Below are 23,178 nucleotides of genomic sequence, written 5' to 3'. Positions count from 1 at the left end.
ATTGCAGTCCCTGGCTGACACATTCAGCTACCAGCTTCTGTGTACCTTTATGTAAAGCTCACTTCTGAAGATTAAAAAGCCTTTCTTGGAATAGACAATTTTTTTTTTTTAAAAACTGCAAACAGTATACTCACCTCCCAGAACAACAACAACAAAAAAGCCTTTCTATTTCCTTTCCCAACTAACCAAGGGAAGTAACTGAGTTTACTCCTCTAATTCTCCAGCTCCCAGCTGTCATTTAGCAGAGCCAGGAAGCAGTGGTTCATACCATGTAGTTTCTTCAAGATAGCATAAAAACTCTTGGCTGACTTTCTCCAATCATAAAAGAAAAATCTCAATAGAAAATCTCATGTGTCATGAGTTGGCTGTTACCAGAAGCAGCAAGATAAATGATGGTTGCACATTAAACATTACAGAATTATCTTTTAAACCAAAGGTTTAAAATGGTTTCATAAAAAGTAAATAACATATCACTAATTTGTTCCATCTTCAAATGTAAATATTTGATAATGAGCTTTTAAAGAGAGGATTAAAACTAACCTCTTCTCACTTTCATGTATGTGTCTCAGTTACAACATTTCTCATTCATTTTACATTCAATTTTCATAGAAAATGTAAGTGAATGCAAATCATATTGATTATATTATACCTATGATTTAGGATGAAATGAAGGTAAAAAATCCACCATCGACTCCAAAGCCATGCTCTACTGCTAGTTCTTCTTCTTCAGAGGTGACGAGTACCAAGACTGCCATCAAAGAGAACACCTTCTGCATACCAAACTATCTGGATCAGGAAATCAAAGTAAGAGGCAGGTTTATTAAATCCATAACTTGGGAACACCATGAATATACAAAAAAATCACATCACTAGCATCCTTAAAACTCTTTAATGGTTCCCACTGACAACTGAATTGAGTTAAAACTATTCAGCCTGAAATCCAAGGCCTGCTCTTATTTTTTACTTGCAGATTTCTTCCTGGGATACATTCCTAAATCATGGCACAGAGAAGTGGAGGCCAAAAAGGGAGTATGAGCTTCACTAGGAGGAGAAAAGACAGTTTAGAGTTTGGGGATGCTGAAGTGGCTGGAATTTGCAAATTAAGATACTGAAGAAGTTCCTGTGCAGAGAATGAGCTTCAGAAATCCATACAAGATTACCTGAGTCTTTTTTAGCCCAATACGACTGCACCTGCATAGGATGGGAGTCTGAGACTTGGCAGAAGAGAGCTAATGGGAGGGAACACGCCACTTAAAGATACTGGAGTTGTGACTGCTAGAGTAGAGAGACCTTGCTGAACACACCAAGTATACAGCTGAGACACCAGAAAGGTCACACCTTAGAAAAAGAATAGGGGGCTCTGGCCCACATTTGTGGCTAATCTAGATCTACACTCTCAACACCTAAAATCAAATTTCAGTAGATCAAACTCACCCACTTTATTTATCACCACTTATTATAACTGCTTTCCAGAATAAAAATGAAGAGAAAGCAGGGTTCTGAGGAAGACATCTTCTATTTTCTTTCACTGAAATGATTAATTACATTCTTTCAGAGCTGATCAGTAAATGATCTATGAGTTAGAAGAAGCCGGGGGTGATGTGCAATCACTATATTGATGACAAAACCATGAGAGGCAGAGTAGCCTGGAGAATACCACAGGGCTATTCTTCTACTTTTGCCATTTCCACTGATTTGCCATGAAATTAGAAACAAATTTAACTTGTTTTCTTCTAGGATAAGGCATCAAGGACAGGAATCTTAATAGAAAAACAAGGCTGAATACAGGACGGTGGATTTTCTGCCCTTTAAATTCTGTATTTCCAGCACCTAAATCAATGATAGACACAAATATTGATATCTGTTGAATTAATAGTATTTTATTAAAAGTTTTCAGGCAGAAAGTCTAGGAAAAAATGTTTCAGTAGCTCAAGAAAGAATTGACGGTTTACACTGTGTCAAGCAAGGCTGTGGGCATAAAGAGAAATGGAGATTTGAGACATATTTACAAGAAAGAATTTACTGAACTTGTTTCGCAGTGTGACATAGAAAAGGACAAGGGAGTCATCTAGGGTGAATCCCAGGGTCTTGCTTGGACATACATTCAATGTATACAGGTACCATCCACTGAGATGGAGAACCAGAAAGGACAGTAAGTTTGGAGCAGGTTTTATAAAGAAAAAGATGGGTGGAGTTTTAGGTATTTGGGGTTCAAATTACCTATAGTATGTCTATGGTCACAGATGGACTGAAGTTCAGGAGACAGGTTTAAATTTCAGGTATGTCTAAATTCCAAAAGCAGATACAATTTAGGGTAAATCTGGAAACATTACATGTACTTAATATTTTGGACTTTTAATATTTATTATAGTCCATTTTTATTAATTTATTTCCTCTATCACCAACACAGCAGTTAGGGTAAATCTGGAAACATTACATGTACTTAATATTTTGGACTTTTAATATTTATTGTAGTCCATTTTTATTAATTTATTTCCTCTATCACCAACACAGCAGTTAGCTTCCAAATGAAAAAGAAGTCAATGAAGGATTCCAATTGACTAAAGAGAATTATATTGCTATCCGACTGGGCCAATCACTGTATTCTGGGGCCTGAGGAACAATGATGAATCCAGCTAGGCTCACTCACTACAGAGAGGAGCAAAATGGATGGGGCAGTTCTGTGACCAGAGAATCCCATGGTGCAGTAGGAAATGATCAGTTCCCAAAGAGAAGAAAAGTGAATCACTCCTCCATAAGATGTTGGTACTGAACAGACAAAACAAGAGAAAACTGCATGGCTTAACCTAAACTACTGCAGTTGACCCTTGAACAATATGAGTTTGAACTGCGTGGGTCCACTTATACATGGATCTTTTTCAGGAGTAAATACAACAGTGCTACATGATCTGTGGTTGGCTGCATCCATGGACGTGGAATTTAGAATATGGAGGAGCCACCTATACAGAGGGCTGACTCTACGTTATAGTTGGATTTTTGACTGCCTGGAGGGTTGGCAGGAGACTAACCTTGCCTTGCTCAAGAATCAACTGTATTTGTACTGAAGATGTTTTTTCCCTATTTGAAATCTGGCTTCCAAGTTAAAATCCCAGTTGACTTGAATACTGTGTGTACAGAGTAACATTTGGGAAGACAAGATTGTGGAGAGAGTAAAGGAAACCTTATAAAGTTTGCTCACTATGTAACCCTAATATTCTCTGTCAGATTCTGGAAAAGCTCTGTAACATTTTACGCACTGATTCTCTGGCAGAAGTTCTACAGTGGCTGCTCCATGCAAGTTCAAAAGGTGAGATTACATATTTGTGAACACTGAGCTCAATTTATGGCCAGAAACTAGGAAATGTGCCAATGTCTGAAGTTTTCTACCTTGGATTTGCAAACACAATGTTGCAATGTTATTTCCCTAGTGTTCAGAATCAGAGTCCTGTATATCCAACTGCACACAAGCTGGTCATGCCCCAAACTGAACTTCTGTGGGTGATGTGAAACACTTGTGTCCAGAGCTGGTTTGTGCTTCTCCTCCCGAGCCCATGCACCCAGGCTCTCCCTGAGCATGTCGCTGGCCTACTGGGAGCCCTCAACACAGCCTGTTTTCCCTCTTCAGTGTGGACGGAAGGAGCACAGCCTTCCAAGTTCCAGATTCTAACACCTCTGTCAGTTCCTCACCAAAACCATCAAGTCGGTCATCTCCCAGCCTCCTTTAGGCTCTTTCTGGTCTGTTCCATGAAAAATATATGCCAGTCCCAAGTGGGATAACCATAAATAACACAGAACAGCTATCCTCAAACCTAGCTGGTCATCTGACTGACTGAGGCAAAACTTCTGAGGTGGGTGGGGCCTGAGAATAGGAGTTTCTGATAAGTTCCCAGGTGATGCTGATAAGCCTGGTCTGGGGAGCACCCTTTGAAAATCACTGTGGTAATCAGAGTTAGGAGATACCCATGTATCAGGGACAGATTAATAATTTTAAATGGGTAGCATTTGGAATACCTTACCTCAGGAATTCAAGATTACTCGGCAGGCAACTGAGAAGTATTTGGGGTTAAGGAGTTTTTACTTTTTTTTTTCCTTTTTAAGAATATAACTTAAAAATTTATACAAATAATGAGTGCTTACCATTAGGCAAAAAAAAAAAAAAAAAAAAAAAAGGTGAGCTAGACCAAAAAAAAGAAGAAAAATAAAATTATCACAGATACCATTTTAGTAATGCTTTGATATGTATCTTTTCAGAGATGCTTATAACTATTATTTAAATATTAGTTTTAATTTTCATGTCTCAAACTGTACTTAGTATTTTTTATAGGTATCTTTGTTTTTATCTGGCAGTGGCCTATAAGGCTGGATTTTGTACTCAATATTTAAAATCTATTTCACTGCCACTCAGGGACAAGTACCCCCGTGAGTTAACTATTCTGAGTAGTCTGTAATATCACAGGTGGAGAGAAACTAGGTTGATGTGAACCACCTTTTCTACACAAACCTTAACTCACACAAAGATGCCTACCCAGAAAACAGGTTACCTTTCACATTGGAGTGCTGGGTAAAAGAACTAATCCTGTGTTTCTAGCCAACATGATAAGTACAACCTTCATGACCCCTCTCTTTTTTAAATCAGAAAAGGAGTGGGTCTCAGCTTTGATTCATGCTGAACTGGCTGAGATAAACTTGTTAACACGCCTCAGAAGAAACACCTCAGCTGAACCAGCAGCAGAGACTGGAAGGCCACCCAAAGTTAAGTCACCCTCAAATTCATCAGCAAAATCAAAGGTGCTAACCAGTTCTAGGGAAGGACATCAACAGAGGAGGTAATCAGGCCTGATGGCCAGTTACGGGGCATGTGGTTCATAAAGACTTTAAATTCCCTTTTGGTTATCTTTCAAAACACTAAAATTGCTGAAGTTTTAAGTATCCTCCTTATTCAGTAAATGACAACAATGTACTTGCTTTCTCATATTACATTTATGAAAATGAAAGAAATCATTCTAAATTCTACTATTTAGAGCATGTTGGCAGAGGCCATGTCTTCCTTACCCAACAACCTATCTTTCTGAGAAAAGTTCTCTTTCCACTCAGAGGAGCCACCCAGAAATCTAAGAAAATGTAGTGGTTCTCAGTTTACTGAAAAACAGAAGCAATAAAGAAAACCAAAACTTAATTGTTATTGTATACTTTGCAAGAATGGATATCATATAGGTATCACTTTTTCTTTCTGTCTAGAACAATGTAAGATTAAAATAAATTGCTTAACCTAATTTCTCCTGACATATGCCTGGGGACTACCAGAGGGAAAAACAACTATTAAGGGAATTAGGAATTATTTCAGCAGAAACTTTTCTCAAGCGTTGTAATTTTAATGAAGAAGAAAATACATATTTATGTGTAACATCATAGTGAAAGAATGTGGTAAGATGTTATTTAAGCTGGGAGAGAAAATCATTTTGCTTTAAAAGCAAAAGTTGGGTAAATCTTAAATTTGGAGAAAATATTCAAAACAAGTCATATGTCACTTTAAAAAGCACTAAGATGGAGGAGAATTTTACAGTGCAAATGGTTGCCACCTTGAAGTTTCCATACAATTGGAGACTGGGAGATAGGGTCAGTTTCTCTACCCTAGTGAGTAATATCGGAGAAGGCAATGGCAAGCCACTCCAGTACTCTTGCCTAGAAAATCCCATGGATGGAGGAGCCTGGTAGGCTGCAGTCCGTGGGGTCACTAAGAGTCGGACATGACTGAGCACTTCACTTTCACTTTTCACTTTCACACATTGGAGAAGGAAATGGCAACCCACTCTAGTGTTCTTGCCTGGAGAATCCCAGGGATGGGGGAGCCTGGTGGGCTTCCGTCTATGGGGTCACACAGAGTTGGACACGACTGAAGTGACTTAGCAGCAGCAGCAACAGTGAGTAATATCTGATGTACTGTTAATATGCTTACTCCAAGTCAGAAGAATTTTTCATCAGAAAATACATTTAATGCTATCTGCATCAAAAAACAGAGATGTTTATTTAAGAAACATACATTTCTTAGCTTGTTGATGATGGTTCAGTCTATAGAAAATATTTGTATCTGTCAATTTCATTTTGTTTCTCCAATTGATTTAGAGTGTCAAGTAAAGGATCTGAAGAAAATAAGGAAGTACTGAAAGGTTAAGTACAGTTTGTGATAATTACTGAATTGATATAAGGAAACCAGTAAGTATCTAACTAGTTGGAGACACAGGTACTATGGATCTATGGTTTTAAAGGGAGTATAATGCAATAGTGATTTACAGCTACTCTTAAGGGACAGCATCTGCTGAATTTCTCATAGAGGTAAATCTGACATGTATTTGACTTTGTCTTGAAAGGCAAAGTGCCTCATCACACTATTTGAGAAGCAAGACAGCAGGAACTCTAGGTTTGGTCATTTCAATCCAGTGACAGGAGAAGACCTGCACTGACCTAACAAAAAAAACCAGTGAGATCAGTTTGGGTTGTTCACAGCTTAACTGTCATTGAACTAAATGATTTTCACTTGAAACAAAGTCAGCTGGAGAATACAGCAACATTTTGGCAATCAGCCACAACATATGCCTGAGACACAGCTTGAATACAGTAGTAGTAGAGCAGCAGCTTTGTGTCCCTGACAGAAGTCCAGCCCCAGCCTGCAGTCGGGACCAAGACATATCAAGAATTGTGGAAAGCCCTAGTTTGGTCCAAAACAGCCCAATCGAAATATCCCTGTGGGTTTGGCCAACTCCTAGCTTTAAAACAAACATAGCAACAATGACTACAGAGCAGCCACTATGAAGCATTCTACAAGCCTCAAATTGTCTTACAAGTCCCTCTTACACCAGGAATGATACAGCAATCAATTAAGAGATCCATGAGGTCACTCTAGACCCCAGCGGTTTCTGTTGGGGTTAATCACACCCAAAATAAGTGCTATTTGCTAATATGAGGAAATAATAAGTACAGTTTAGAAATTAGAAAACATTCGCTTACTCTGACACTCCAAGAATGGTCTATTGTATTTGACTCCTTGAGCGACTGAACTGAACTGAACAAATTCTTTACCCTACGACCATAAAATCCTGACAGTGATGACTTCTATTATTCATGTCTTATCTGTAGGTCCCAAATGTTTTACTGTGTCTAGATACTTATATACAAACCCCCAAATCATACCCCTTAGTCTTTGGTATAGGTATTCAGTTCAGCCACCCAGTCATGTCTGACTCTTTGCGACCCCATGAACTGTAGCATGCCAGGCTTCCCTGTCCATCACCAACTCCCGGAATTTACCAAACTCATGTCCATTGAGTTGGTGATGCCATCCAACCATCTCATCCTCTGTTGTCCCCTTCTCCTCCCACCTTCAATCATTCCCAGCATCAGGGTCTTTTCAAATGAGTCAGCTCTTTGCACCAGGTGGCCGAAGTATTGGAGTTTCAGCTTCAGTACTTCCAGTGAATATCCAGGAGTGATTTCCTCTAGGATGGACTGGTTGGATCTCCTTGCAGTCCAAAAGACTCGTAAGAGTCTTCTCCAGCACCACAGTTCAAAAGCATCAATTCTTCGGCACTCAGCTTTCTTTATAGTCCAAACTCTCACATCCATACATGACTATGGGAAAACCATAGCTTTGATGAGACGGACTTTCGTTGGCAAAGTAATGTCTCTGCTTTTAAATAAGCTGTCTAGGTTGGTCATAACTTTCCTTCCAAGGAGTAAACGTCTTTTAATTTCATGGCTGCAGTCACCATCTGCAGTGATTTTGGAGTCCCAAAAAATAAAGTCACCGTTTCCACTGTTTCCCCATCTATTTGCCATGAAGTGATGGGTCCAGATACCATGATCTTAGTTTTCTGAATGTTGAGCTTTAAGCCAACTTTTTCACTCTCCTCTTTCACTTTCATCAAGAGGCTCTTTAATTCTTCTTCGCTGTCTGCCATAAGGGTGGTATTATCTGCATATCTGAGGTTATTGATATTTCTCCTAGCAATCTTGATTCCAGCTGTGCTTCATCCAGTCCAGCATTTCTCATGATGTACTCTGCATATAAGTTAAATAAGCAGGGTGATAATATACAGCCTTGATGTTCTCCTTTCCCGATCTGGTATTCAGTGTCTCCCCAAATCCTCCTTTCTGCTTGGGTGTAGCTAATGTAGGCCTTGGGAAGGTCTTATCAGTGCAGTTGTTTTAACCTGCTTGTGTGCCTTTTTTTGTCTGTCAGGACTGTAGACCCTTCACCTTTCTCTCACTGGCCCCATCCTTTGCCCATCACCAGCTCTAAATGGTTCCTACCAAAATAATGTTTGATTCTAAGACTGAAAGAACATATCCTGCATGTTTTAGTACAAATAGCTCATTAAAGACGAACAGGTGGTAATAAAGATGAGAATAAATAATTTTATGAATTTTGGGTGTATCTGAATCACCTAAACCTCATACAGTTTTTTTGTATGTCATTTGCTACTAAGACATGGCAGAAGTTACTATATTTGGATGTCTCAATTATGGTCTTATTGAGACTTTTTCTATTTCAGAGGGCAAGCCTCAATTGTTTATAAGAAGAAATCAGACGAAAATACCTGTTGCAGAATATTTCAGCAAGCCAAAATCTCTTCCCAGGCCTAAAATTCAGCATAGCACATCAACAAAGCCAGTGTCAGCAAGGAGTATACAACAAGGATACAATCTCTCTGCCCAAAGAGCATTTTATCCTGTAACATACCAAAGGTAGAAATGGTAGACTGGGCTAAACCCTTCAGAAACACGAGTTTCACTTTGTTATGACATCAATTATGAAAAACACATTTTTGGTATGGAGGAATCAACAGCTCCTCTATATGGTGGTACATGTAACTCTCAAAGCAACTGTATATAAAAAGCTACTAAATAAATATTAATTGAAAAAATTCTATTTGTAGTTAATTAGTACCTTATGTAAAAGAAATGTTTGTTTATATACTACATTTCTGGTCTTGGGCTACTGTTAATATTAGTACATAAGCATCAGACTCTGATACTAGAAAAATCATCCATGATCAGAATTTAGGCAATTTCAATTCAACACTACTCCAAACTCTGATAGAAAATCAACAACAATAATAAACTGAATTTTAATATCTGAGCTACTTCTCGCAATGTACTGTGTTCAATAATATAGGACTATTGAAAAAACCGTTTGTTAAACAGTTGTAACAAATGTCATAAGTTAGGAATAACTTTTCTTTTTGTGAGGAAGTGAGCATTATTCTAACAGTCCAACTTATGAGTCAGGAAGGGAACTACTGCTGCTAGTTCCTTTCTATTCACTGCTAATTGTAAATGATATTAACAATATTTCCTGATATTGAACTTTTGGTATTTTTAAAATAAATCACTCTAGGGCCATGCTGACCTGCCTCTTAAGAAATCTATATGCAGGTCAGGAAGCAACAGTTAGAACTGGACATGGAACAACGGACTGGTTCCAAATAGGAAAAGGAGTACGTCAAGGTTGTATATTGTCACCCTTATTTAACTTATATGCAGAGTACATAATGAGAAATTCTGGGCTGGATGAAATACAAGCTGGAATCAAGATTGCCGGGAGAAATATCAATAACCTCAGATATGCAGATGACACCACCCTTATGGCAGAAAGTGAAGAAGAACTAAAGAGCCTCTTGATGAAAGTGAAAGAGGAGAGTGAAAAAGTTGGCTTAAAGCTCAACATTCAGAAACCTAAGATCATGGCCTCTGGACCCATCACTTCATGGCAAATGGATTGGGAAACAGTGGAAACAGTGGCTGACTTTATTTTTGGGGGCTCCAAAAATCACTGCAGATGGTGATTGCAGGCATGAAATTAAAAGATGCTTAGTCCTTGGAAGGAAAGTTATGACCAACCTAGACAGCTTAGTAAAAAGCAGAGACATTACTTTGTCAACAAAGTCCGTCTAGTCAATTCTATGATTTTTCCAGTAGTCATGTATGGATGTGAGAGTTGGACTATAAAGAAAGCTGAGCACTGAAGAATTGATGCTTTTGAACTGTGGTGTTGGAGAAGAATCTTGAGAGTCCATTGGACTGCAAAGAGATCCAACCAGTCCATCCTAAAGATCAGTCCTGAGTGTTCACTGGAAGGAATGAAGCTGAAACTCCAATACTTTGGCCACCTGATGCAAAGAGCTGACTCATCTGAAAAGACACTGATGCTGGGAAAGATTGAGGGCAGGAGGAGAAGGGGACGATAGAGGATGAGATGGTTGGATGGAATCACCGACTCAGTGGACATGAGTTTGGGTAAATTCCAGGAGCTGGTGACAGACAGGGAGGCCTGGCGTGCTGAGGTTCATGGGGTCGCAAAGAGTCAGACATGACTGAGTGACTGAACGGAACTGAGGGCCATGCTATATTCTTCTTTCAGTGTATTGTTGAATTCTACCTACCAATTAGCCAATCTTTTGTTTAGAATGTTTGCTATATTTAAAACAAAAAATATTCTTATAAATTTTGTGTGTGCGTGCATGCACACAATCTTAATACTAACACATACCACACTTACTGTGTGTCAGGAATCATTCTAAACACTTTAGTTATAGTAACTTATTTAATTTTCACAGCAACTATTCGAGGTAGCTATTAATGATATCCTCCCCCCCTTTTTTTTTGAGGTAGCTATTATTGATATCCTCCCTTTTTTTTTTTTAATAAGAAAACTAAGGCTCTGAGAGTTGTACTCACTGAAATGAGACAGAACAGTTGTAACCAATGTCATCATTCCAATACAACAGAGGTTTTTTCCGCATGTAAGTGTCTGAGGTGTGTGTTTTCAACCAGCAGATGACTTTACTTTATTTGGTGATTCACAGGACCTTGATCCTTCCATCTTGTGGCTCTACCATCATCGAGGTTTCACTGTTAACTTCACCTTCCTGGCAAGAGAGGAAAAAGTAAAAGTGGAAGAAAGTATTAACTTCCAATAGCTGCTATAATAAATTACCACAAACTTACCTGGCTTAAGCCAACACATACTTAAATTCTTAAAATTCCAGGGTTCAGGTCCAAAATAGATCTCCTTGGAATAAAACCAAGGTGTTGGCAGGGCTTCACTTCTTTTGGAGGCTTTAGAGGGGATTCTTTTTCCTTGCTTTTTCCAACCTCTAGGGGGTACCCACACTCCCTGGCTCATGACTCCCTCTGTCTTTAAAGCCAGCAGGGGCTGGTTGAGTCTTTAACACATCACTGATACTGACTCTTCAGCCCCCGCCTCTCCCACTGTTAAGGATCCTATGGTTACACAGAGCCTGTCTGCTATCCAGGTTATCCAAGATAATCTTAAGGTCAAATGATTAGCAATTTAATTCCCCTTCACCATGTAACACTATAGGTTCCAGGAATTAAGATCTTTGGGGGAACATTATTCTGCTTCCACAGGGAGGGGACATCTGCTTCAAGTCTTGGTCTTGAAATGGGAATTGTCACTTCTAGTCACCTTCAATGGTTGAGAATCAGTCTAGGTGAAAGGAGATTGAGAAAATTATTAAGCAGGAATCGTATTTCCAGCTACAACTATATTCTGTGGTGGACAATTAACTCTGACACAAAAGTGACTGGTTTAAAGTGTAGCTGGAATCTATTTGCTTAACCACTAGGCACTACTAATATGTATCAAGACTATGCTCCTTCATTAAATTCATTTCAAAGCTTGCTCTCTCTCTCTCTTTCCTGTCAGGGAGAGGTTGCAATAGCATTGTAGATTCCTTTTCCTTGCAAACATAAGTAAAATTTGGGCTTCCCTGGTGGCTCAGAGGGTAAAGAATCTGCCTGCAATGTAGGAGATGTGGGTTCAATCCCTCAGTCAAGAAGACCCTCTGGAGGAGGAAATGGCAACTCACTACAGTATTCTTGCCTGGAGAATTCCACAGAGAGAAGAGCCTGGTGGGCTATAGCCCATGGGGTCATAAAGAGTCAGACACAACTTAATGAGTAATACTTTCACACTTTAGTAAAATTCACCTATCAGACCATGTAGGTTTAGTGTCTTGGGAGTGGCAGACTGTTGACAATTTTATTTCTTCTGTGATAACTGGTCAGTTTATATTTTCTGTATTTTGGAGAATCAATGTAATACAGCACATTAACAAAATCAAGGACAAAAATCTCACCATTATTTCAATCAATGCAGAAAAAAATCTAACAAAATTCAACACCTTTTCATGATCAAAACATTCAACATGGAAGGAATTCACAGAAAGCTACCTCAACATAACAGAAGCCATATGTGGAAAGCCCATAGTGTTGGACTGTGAAGAAAGCTGATCGCCGAAGAATCGATGCTTTTGAACTGTGGTGTTGGAGAAGACTCTTGAGAGCCCCTTGGACTGCAAGGAGATCCAACCAGTCCATTCTAGAGGAGATCAATCCTGGGTGTTCATTGGAAGGACTGATGCTAAAGCTGAAACTGCAATACTTTGGCCACCTCATGCGACGAGTTGACTCACTGGAAAAGACTCTGATGCTGGGAGGGATTGGGGGCGGGAGGAGAAGGGGAACTACAGAGGATGAGATGGCTGGATGGCATCACCAACTCGATGGACATGAGTTTGAGTGAACTCCGGGAGTTGGTGATGGACAGGGAGACCTGTGATTCATGGGGTCGCAAAGAGTCGGACACGACTGAGCGACTGAACTGAACTGAACTGAACATGGAATTCAACAAGGGAAAGACTGACAGCTTTTCCTTGAAGATCAGGACCAAGGCAAAGATGTCCATTCTCACTACTTCTATTCAACACAGTCCTGGAAATTATAACCAGAGCAATCCAGACAAGAAATAAAAGGTATACAAATTGGAAAAGAATAAGGGGAAGAATATAATTAAAATGATTTATTTGCAGATGATATGATCTTATATGTAAAAAAACCTTAAAGAGTCCACATAGAAAAAAAAATCCCCTTTAGAACTAACAAATTCAGCAAAGTTGAAGATTCAAAATCAACACTTAAAAATCAGCTGCATTCTGATACACTACAATGACTAAATCAAAACAAAAATTAAGGGGAAAAAAATCCCATGTCCTATAGCATTAGAAAGGATAAAATACTTAGAAAAAAAATTAATCAAGGAAGTGAAAGACTTATACACTGAAAGCTAAAAGACAATGCTGCTGCTGCTGCTGCTAAGTCGCTTCAGTCGTGTCCGACTCTGTGAGACCCCACAGATGGCAGCCCACCAGGCTCCTCCATCCATGGGATTTTCCAGGCAAGAGTACTGGAGTGGGGTGCCATCGCGTTCTCCAAAAGACAATGCTAAGAGAGATTAAAGAAGAAAGGAAAAAATGGAAAGACATTCCACATGCATTGACTGAAACACAATAATGTTAACCTGTCCATACTAGTCAAAGGGATCAACAGATTCAGTGCTGCTGCTGCTGCTAAGTCGCTTAAGTCGTGTCCGACTCTGTGCAACCCCATAGACCGCAGCCCACCAGGCTCCTCCGTCCCTGGGATTCTCCAGGCAAGAACACTGGAGTGGGTTGCCATTTCCTTCTCCAATGCAGGAAAGTGAAAAGTGAAAGTGAAGTCGCTCAGTCGTGTCCGACTCTTAGCCACCCCATGGACCACAGCCCACCAGGCTCCTCCGTCCATGGGATTTTCCAGGCAAGAGTACTGGAGTGGGGTGCCACTACCTTCTCCGCAGTGCAATCTCTATCAAACTCTCAATGAAACTTCTTATAGAAATAGAAGAAAAATTGTAAAATTCACATGGAATTTTAAAGGACCCTGAATAACCAGAACAATCTTAAAAAAAAAAAAAAAAAGGCAGCAAGCAAGCCTCACACTCTTCTATTTCAAAACATATTACAAAGCAACAGTAGTTAAGACAGAGTAATACTGGCATAAAGATAGGCATATAGACCAATAGAAAAGAATAGAGGGCCCAGAAATAAACTCTTGCATACAGGGCCAAATGATTTTCAACAAAGGTGCTGAGACTATACAATGGGGAGAGGACAGTCTCTTCAACAAATGATGTTGGAAAACCGGATATCCATATGCAAAGGTATAAAGTTATCTCATACTTTATAAAAAATTAACTCATTTGATTAAAGACCTAAATGTAAGACCTAAAACTATTAAGCTCCTAGAAGAAAACAGGGGAAAAACTTTAGGACATTCGATTCAGCAGTGATTTCTTGGATATGATACCTAAAACACAGGCAATAAAATTAAAGATAAATGGGACCCCATCAAATTTTAGAACTCCATGGCACAAGAAACAACACAGTGAAAAGGCAACCTGTGGGATGGGAGAAAATATTTCCAAATCATATATTTAAGGGATTAATATCTAGAAAATGTAAGGAAACTTTATAATTCAATGATAGAAAACAAACCAATTTTAAAATAAGCAAAGGACTTGATTAGACATTTCTTCAAATAATATTTTACAGTTCAGTTCAGTCGCTCAGTCGTATCCGACTCCTTGCGACCCCATGAATCACAGCACGCCAGGCCTCCCTGTCCATCACCAACTCCTGGAGTTCACTCAAACTCATATCCATTGAGTTGGTGATTCCATCCAGCCATCTCATTCTCTGTCGTGCCTTTCTCCTCCTGCTCCCAATCCCTCCCAGCATCAGAGTCTTTTCTAGTGAGTCAACACTTCGCATAAGGTGGCCAAAGTATTGGAGTTTCAGCTTTAGCATCAGTCCTTCCAATGAACACCCAATACCGATCTCCTTTAGAATGGACTGGTTGGATCTCCTTGAAGTCCAATAGACTCTCAAGAGTCTTCTCCAACACCACACTTCAAAAGCATCAGTTCTTCGGCGATCAGCTTTCTTCACAGTCCAACTTTCACATCCATACATGACCACGGGAAAAACCATAGCCTTGACTAGACGAACCTGTGTTGGCAAAGTAATGCCTCTGCTTTTTAATATGCTATCTAGGTTGGTCATAACTTTCCTTCCAAGGAATAAGCGTCTTTTAATTTCATGACTGCAATCATCATCCGCAGTGATTTTGGAGTCCCCAAAAATAAAGTTTGACACTGTTTCCACTGTTTCCCCATCTATTTCCCATGAAGTGATGGGACCAGATGCCATGATCTGAGTTTTCTGAATGTTGAGCTTCAAGCCAACCTTTTCACTCTCCTCTTTCACTTTTATCAAGAGACTTTTCATTTCCTCTTCACTTTCTGCCATAAGGGTGGTGTCATCTGCATATCTGAGGTTATTGAATGGTCAATAAATATGTGAAAAAATGTTCAACATCACTAATCATTAGAGATGATCACAATGAGATACTCCATACCCATCAGGATGGCCACTATCAGAAGAACACAAAATAAGTTTTGGTGAGATACAGAGAAGTTGGAATGCTTACACATTGTTGATGGGAATGTAAAATGGTACGCCTATCATGGAAAACAGTATAGATTCCTCGAAAAATGGAAATAACATACAATTCACTAATCCCATTTGTGGGTATATATCCCACAAATATCCCATTTGTGGGAAAAGAAATGAAAGCAGGATTCAAAGAGACAGATGTACACTCATGTTCATCACAGCATTATTCAAAATAGCCAAGAGGTGGAAGCAACCCAAATATTCACGAACAGATGAATGATAGAGAAAATGTAGTACAATGGAATACTGTGCAGCCTAAGAAAGAAATTCTGTCACATACTATAACTTGGATGAACCTTGAGGACATTATGCTAAGTGAAGTAACCAGTCATAAGAGGAAAATATTGTATGACTCTACCATATGAAGTATCTAAAGTAGTCAAAATGATAGAAAGATAGTTACCAAAGACTTGTGGGAAGGAGGAAGGGAAATTAATGAGTATAGAGTTTCAGTGTTGCATGATGAATATGTTCTATTTAGAAAGCTGTTCCCCAACAATGTGACTGTACTGGGTTGGCCAAAAAGCTCAGTAGGGTTTTCTATATAATCTCACTAAACCGTACACTTAAAAATAGTTCAGAAGGTAAATTCGATGTTATGTGTTTATCACAACAAAAACCTAAAGTGGAAAATATATGACTTGAACAGCATAGTTAACAAACTTCATAAAATGAGTGTCCCCTCATTTTTAATTCTCTGCAAAGAATCTGTGTAAAATAAATATTTGCTTTTGGTATGTCTCACAGATATGCCCATAAAACATTTGGTCCTAGATTTTATAATACTAAATCAAATTACTTAGAATTATAAAATTCTTTAGGGTACTAAATATTTTTTGGTGATTTTAATTTTTATAAGTCATTTCATATAAACTTTCATATGTATTGACACAAGGTAATTTGTATTTCCCATTTGTTTACAACTTAATATCTCCATCATTTCTATATTATCTTGTCTCCTTAAAGTTTTCTTCTTTAAAAGACTTATTTTCTTCAAAGAATTGTTACTTTCAGCCTCTTAACTGTATGTTTGTTTTACTTTTAATGCTGATTTTATCTTGTTTCCCTCTTTCAACTTTGAATTTTATCGTTCTTTTTTTAACTTGTTAAATGCATGGCTCAATAATGCCAGTCCTTTTTCTAACTTCAATTCAGTTCAGTTCAGTTCAGTTGCTCAGTCATGTCCGACTCTTTGCGACCCCATGAATCACAGCATGCCAGGCCTCTCTGTCCATCACCAACTCCCTGAGTTCACTCAAACTCGTGTCCATCGAGTCGGTGATGCCATCCAGCCATCTCATTCTCTGTCGTCCCCGTCTCCTCCCACCCCCAATCCCTCCTAGCATCAGACTCTTTTCCAGTGAGTCAACTCTTCTCATGAGGTGGACAAAGTATTGGAGTTTCAGCTTTAGCATCAGTCCTTCCAATGAACACCCAGGATTGATCTCCTTTAGAATGGACTGGTTGGATCTCCTTGCAGTACAAGGGACTCTCAAGAGTCTTCTCCAGCACCACAGTTCAAAAGCATCAATTCTTGGGCGATCAGCTTTCTTCACAGTCCAACTCTCACATCCATACATGACCACGGGAAAAACCATAGCCTTGACTAGACGGACCTTGGTTGGCAAAGTAATGTCTCTGCTTTTTAATATGTTATCTAGGTTGGTCATAACTTTCCTTCCAAGGAGTAAGCATCTTTTCTAACTTAATGGGCTATAAATTTTCCTCTAAACTGTTTTACTACATTCCACAAGTTTTAATACACATTGTTTCATTAAATTTACTTTAAATATTTTCTAATTTTTTCTTCTGCAACCCATAAGCTGTTTTGATAAGCCTTTTCAAAAAAAATTTCCCAAACATATGCTTTTTAAACTTGTTGCATTTTTTTAAATGATTTATAATTTAATTGCATTGTGATCAAATAATATGATAGCCAAAAATGATCCACAATAATTTTCTTGTGGGTAGCTTTGAGGGTTAGCATATGGTCAATTTTATAAATGTCCCACACAACTTGAAAATAATGTGAATTTTACAGTTGTTAGACACACAGGTATATCCATTAAACCAAGCTTGTTAATTGTGTTGTTCAAATCTTACATATCCCATCTAATTTTTCTCTTCATGCTTATTTTCTAACTATTATGGTAGATGATGTAGTTCTGTGGTCTTTGTAATTTTGTTCACTTTGATTCATGTATTTTGAAATGATGTGTAAATGTAGTTTAGAATTTTACAATTAAGCTATAATAAACTATCTCCAATATTGTTTTTTATGGTTCTAGGTTGCAAGCCTTTCCTCTTGTCCTGCAAGTTTATTTTCTACTGTTATTGTTATTAGAGAAGTTGTCTATATTATTTTTATTTTTGAAATTACTTTCCTCGGTGATTTAACAGTTACTTTTATGAATGTCCCTTATGCACTGGAAAACTTTTCACCTATAGAACTGGATATATATCAATTATATCTCTTAATTCTAGCATTTACATCTTCCATAAATTTATCCTCTGTCCACCTGAGATATCATGTATTGAAAAGAATGAATTAAATTCTCCTTATACTATTGCATTTCTTAATGTTTCATATAATTCTTAGTCTTCTTTCAATGAATTTGAATATTATGCTACCTGGTGCACAGATATTCATAACTATGATACGTTCACTAAGGATTATGTTATTGAACACTACAACATGTCTTTCTTTTCCTTGTTTCACTTAAAGTGTTGAACCTTCCCCCCAATGTTAAAACTGTGACTTCTGTCTTCCTTTTTATTATTAGCCTGATATGCTTCTATTTTAACATTGCTGAGTAAACTTACTTAATACAGCATAAGTTTAGGTTTTGAGTTTTTAAAATCTAAGCTGAGTGACTTTAGACTGTATCTGGTGTTAGGACAGACAGATATTGTCTTGTGTGGTGACTGTTTTATGTTAGTACTGTTTTTTCAATGTTTCCTAAAGGAACTCTGATTTCCATACTTTAATAAATGTTTGTTCTAATAATTTAGAAAGTTTGAATATTTAGAATCTTATCTAATTCACAATCCTTAAAGCAAAGCCTAAAACAAAGGTTATAAATTATTCCTTTTGGGGGGCAGGCAATGTCAAAAAGGAAGAGTGAGAAAAGAAGAAAATGAGACAAGAAATGAAGGGATGTCAATATAAGAAGGTATTATCAAGTTAGCTGCTGTTTGGTTTCAAACCAAACAGTTGACTGGTCAACCCTATGGGATAGACTAAATGGGATAACATTCCCATTTTACCAATGAGGACTCTTGAGACCTAAAAAAGTTGAATAACTTGCCCAGAATCATACAACCATCACGTGGCAGTGGGGAGATTTAAACCAGCTCTTCTCACTAACTGTATTATCTCTTGATTCTGTCACTGGTTCTCCCCTTCCTATTTAAGTGCCTACTATAAAGCACAAGCTGGAATCAAGATTGCTGGGAGAAATATCAATAACCTCAGATATGCAGATGACACAACCCTTATGGCAGAAAGTGAAGAGGAACTCAAAAGCCTCTTGATGAAAGTGAAAGAGGAGAGTGAAAAGGTTGGCTTGAAGCTCAACATTCAGAAAACAAAGATGATGGCATCTGGTCCCATCACTTCATGGGAAATAGATGGGGAAACAGTGGAAACAGCGTCAGACTTTATTTTTTTGGGCTCCAAAATCACTGCAGATGCTGATTGCAGCCATGAAATTAAAAGACGCTTACTCCTTGGAAGGAAAGTTATGACCAACCTAGACAGCATATTAAAAAGCAAAGACATTACTTTGCCAACAAAGGTCCGTCTAGTCAAGGCTATGGTTTTTCCCGTGGTCATGTATGGATGGAAGAGTTGGACTGTGAAGAAAGCTGATCGCCGAAGAATTGATGCTTTTGAACTGTGGTGCTGGAGAAGACTCTTGAGAGTCCCTTGTACTGCAAGGAGATCCAACCAGTCCATTCTAAAGGAGATCAATCCTGGGTGTTCACTGGAAGGACTGATTCTAAAGCTGAAACTGCAATACTTTGTCCACCTCATGTGATGAGTTGACTTACTGGAAAAGACTCTGATGCTGGGAAAGGTTGGGGGCAGGAGAAGGGGACGACTGAGAATGAGATGGCTGGATGGCATCACCGACTCTGTGGACATGAGTTTGAGTGAACTCCGGGAGTTGGTGATGGACAGGGAGGCCTGGCGTGCTTTGATTCATGGGGTCGCGGAGAGTCGGACACAACTGAGCGACTGAACTGAACTGACATGTGTCTAGCAAGAAGCCAAGAAACCAGAGATGAACATCTCTAAGCTAACTGCAAGCAATTTCAGTGAGCGTTCTAGAACACTGCTCTCATTAATTCTAATCCCTGCCATTCTTTTTTCTTATTTATTCACTTTTCACAACAGTTGTCTGTACTATTCTTGGTGCTGTATGGACAGTTCTTGCCTTCTATCTGTATCATCTCAGTGACCTTTCCCAGCTTTTGATTTGCTGGGAAAGTGAAATAATATATCATTTTACCTTCTGATTATAACTGGTGGGTTTCATAATTGTTCATTCACTTCCTAAAGTAGTCCTAAAAGGAATCTTCAGAATTGCTTCCTTTTGGCTTTTCCAAGTATTTTAAAATTCTCCACAGTGCAAACACTGATCTCTGGAGAAACAGTCTCAACAATATCCTTTCCCTTAAAAAGGAGCTTGCTTTATAAAGACCATGTGTTTTTAAAGAAATGAAATGAGAAAGCAGCCAAGACGGCAGAGTAGAAAGACCTTGAGTTCACCTCTTTTTAGGAGCACACCAAAATCACATCTGCAGAACAATCACTGATGAGAAAAACTGGAAGCTACCAGAACTAAAAACATCAAGAAGGAACCATGAGAGGGGCAGGAGGGGCAGACTCACAATATAATCAAAGCCCATATTCCCCAGGTGGGTGACCCACAACCTGGAGAATAATTAGGCTGTAGAGGTTCTCCACAGGAGCGTTCTGAGTCCCACATCAGACTCCTCAGCCTGGAGTCCGGCACTGGGAAGATGAGTTCCCTGAACATCTGGCTTTGAAGAACAAGCAGGGCATACAGTCAAGAGCCCCGTAGGACTGGGAGAAATAGAGACTTTACTCCTAAAATGCACACACAAAGTCTTAAGCACACTGGGAACCAGAGCAAAAGCAGCAATTTGATAGGAGACTGGGCCAGACCAACCTGCTGGTTTCAAACAATCTCTGGAGAGGCAGGGGTGGCTGTGGCTCACACTGGGGGCACAGACACTGGTGATGGACACACTGGGGAACATCCAGCCTGGTGAACACTGTTGCTGTTGACAGTTAACATCTTGGCTCATTAGCACCAAGACCATCAGACCCATCCAATAGCCTGTGGACTTCAGTGCTAAGATGCTTCAGGTCAAACAACAAACTGGGCAGGGACACAGCCCCACCCATGACAAATAGGCTGCCTAGAGAACAGTTAGCCCAAGCCTCTGGACTCGCCTCTAGACACTGCCCAGCCCACCAGAGGGCCAAGATAAATCAAAATCAATCAAACAAACAAAAAAACCCCAATCAAAAATGTACCGTTCGATTCCGTCGCTCAGTCGTGTCCGACTCTATGCAACCCTGTGGACTGTAGCCTACCAGGCTTCTCCGTCCATGGGATTCTCCAGGTAAGAATACTGGAGTGGGTTACCGTTTCCTTCTCCAGGGGATCTTCCTGACCCAGGGATGGAACCCAGGTCTCCCGCATTGGAGGCAGACGCTTTAACCTCTGAGCCACCAGGGAATCCCATAACGTTAAATAGTGCCTATTTTCAGTTTCGCAAGTGCTCTGAATTTGGAATTTGTGTCTTCACTTGGTAGGTAGGCTTCATTTGGTAAATTGCCCAGTCGAGGAGATGTGTTTGGGGCCTGATGCCTCTAGGGAAGGAAGGAGGGCTTGTCGGTGGCCCCTCCTGGAGATAGCTCAGTCTATCGATTTAGCAGGTCTTCATTTCTGTGCCTGGAGGTGGGCAAGGAGAGGTCGGTCTCAGGTCTGTTTCTTCCAGTGTGGGTGTTAAGGGCACCTTGCAGTAGCCAGCCAGGAGACCTGGAAACTAGGCTTCACAGCTTATATGCTACTCTAGTCAGCATCCACCAGAATGGAACAGCTTCTCCTACCCTCGGACCCCAAAGCTATCGTATCCGGAAAAAAAGTAACTTATTTTCTCCCAGACCCAATTAGATAGGCTCAACCCCACCATCTTATTAAGGAAAACAAGTTAAAATCTTTCGGCTGGAAACTGCCGCTCTCTAAAGTGGCTTTTAAACCGTGATCTGAAGCATGAGTTTACCGAGGGGGCCGACTGGGTCCGGGCCACCGGGAACAGTGTGTGCGAAGGCGTGGAGGTCAGACACGTGCTGGACAAACGGCGCAGGGGCCAGGTTCCCGGAGGGAGGCTCGGGCCGCGGGCACAGGTCAGCTCCCAGGACCTCAACGGCTTCCTTCCACGGAGGCCACGAGGCATCTTGTTCCAAAGCTTCACCCCGCCAGTGCAAAGGAAAGGAGGGCCTTTTGCGAATTCGCCACTCACATTTGGTAGTGGGAAATCGATCCAAAGGTCCTCTTTTTTCATTCAAATGTTCCGCTCGTGCATCTGTAAACTATCGGTTTATGCAAAGTGAGCACCGAAGCCAAATCAAAAATGTACAGATAATCTAAATAAACATGTCTCCAAAGAAGATATACAATGGCCAATAGGCATGTGAAGAGACGTTCACATTGCTAATTATTAGAGAAAAGCAAATCAAAACTCCAATAAGGTATCACCTCACATCAGGCAAAATGGCCATCATCAAAAAGTCGACAAATAAACACTGGAGAGCATGTGGAGAAAAGAGAACCCTCTTACACTCACTGTGGCTGGGAATGTAAACTGGTACAGCCCACTATGGAGAACAGTATGGAGGTTTCTTAAAAAACTAAAAATAGTTACCTTAGAACTCACCAATCACATTCCTGGGCACATTTCCAGAAAAGACAAAAACTCTTAATTCAAAAAGATACATGCGCTCTCTAGTGTTTGTTGCAGCACTATTTACAATAGCTGAGACAAGCAACCTAAATGACCACTGACTAACAGATAAAGAAAATGTGGTGTATATATATATATATATACACAATGGAATGTTAAAAAAGAATGAAATAATGCCATTTGTAGCAACACCCATGGTCCCAGAGATTACCATACTAAGTCAAGTAAATCAGATAAAGACAAATATCACATCACTTATATGTGAAATATAAAAAAAGTTATACAAATGAACTAATTTATGAAACAGAAACAGACACACAGACACAGAAAGCAAACTTAAGTTACCAAAGGGCAAAGTGGGGGATGAGATACATTAGAAATTTGAGATTAACAGATACACACTACTCCATACAAAATAGATAAACAAGGACTTACTAGGTAGCATAGGGAACAATATTCAATATCTTCGAAACACCTATAGTGGAAAAGAACCTGAAAAAGAATAAATATATATTTTATAAATATAGTGTGTATGCATAACCGGATCACCTTGTGATATACCCAAAATCTTGTAAATCAACTAAACTTCAATAAAAATAAACTTTTAAAAATTAAAAAAAAAAGAATGAGAGAAAATCCTATTATTTCAGCAGACATATCTCCTTTTGATGCGTTTAAGTACTAACTAAATTCCCCCACCTTTACTACGTTCCAATACAAGTGACTTTAATATTACTTAAGTTTTTAAATAAAGTACCTCAGATAA

At 39.3% G+C, this 23,178-nt stretch overlaps 1 protein-coding gene and 1 long non-coding RNA gene across 6 annotated transcripts in view; one reads left to right on the top strand and one right to left on the bottom strand.

Moving 5' to 3' along the window:
• The window catches only part of C5H4orf17 (chromosome 5 C4orf17 homolog), a 66,168-nt gene extending 55,428 nt beyond the window's left edge, over positions 1-10,740 (top strand). For 4 of the 5 annotated variants that reach the window (XM_055433999.2, XM_055433998.2, XM_055434001.2 and 1 more), the window contains 4 exons: positions 661-804; positions 3,226-3,307; positions 4,637-4,826; positions 8,550-10,740. In XM_055433999.2, the coding sequence (XP_055289974.2) occupies positions 661-804; positions 3,226-3,307; positions 4,637-4,826; positions 8,550-8,640 (507 nt within the window). In that variant the 3' untranslated portion in view covers positions 8,641-10,740. Of the gene's footprint in view, positions 1-660; positions 805-3,225; positions 3,308-4,636; positions 4,827-6,123; positions 6,168-8,549 lie in introns of all 5 variants that reach the window. The other variant, XM_088836213.1, reaches the window with a different exon arrangement.
• Positions 655-22,463, bottom strand: LOC148777817 (uncharacterized). The gene is made up of 3 exons (XR_016037426.1): positions 21,732-22,463; positions 10,735-10,925; positions 655-786 (listed from the first exon to the last, which is right to left on the bottom strand). It is a non-coding gene; the product is annotated as an uncharacterized LOC148777817 (long non-coding RNA).
• Positions 22,464-23,178: the final 715 nt, after the last annotated feature.

The sequence above is a fragment of the Moschus berezovskii genome, chromosome 5 (genome assembly GCF_049115385.1).
Source record: "Moschus berezovskii isolate FMDL1 chromosome 5, NW_MosBer_1.0, whole genome shotgun sequence".
Lineage (NCBI taxonomy): Eukaryota > Metazoa > Chordata > Mammalia > Artiodactyla > Moschidae > Moschus > Moschus berezovskii.
The sequence above is the reverse complement of the archived record's forward strand: the minus strand, read 5'-3'. Positions and strand labels throughout refer to the sequence as shown.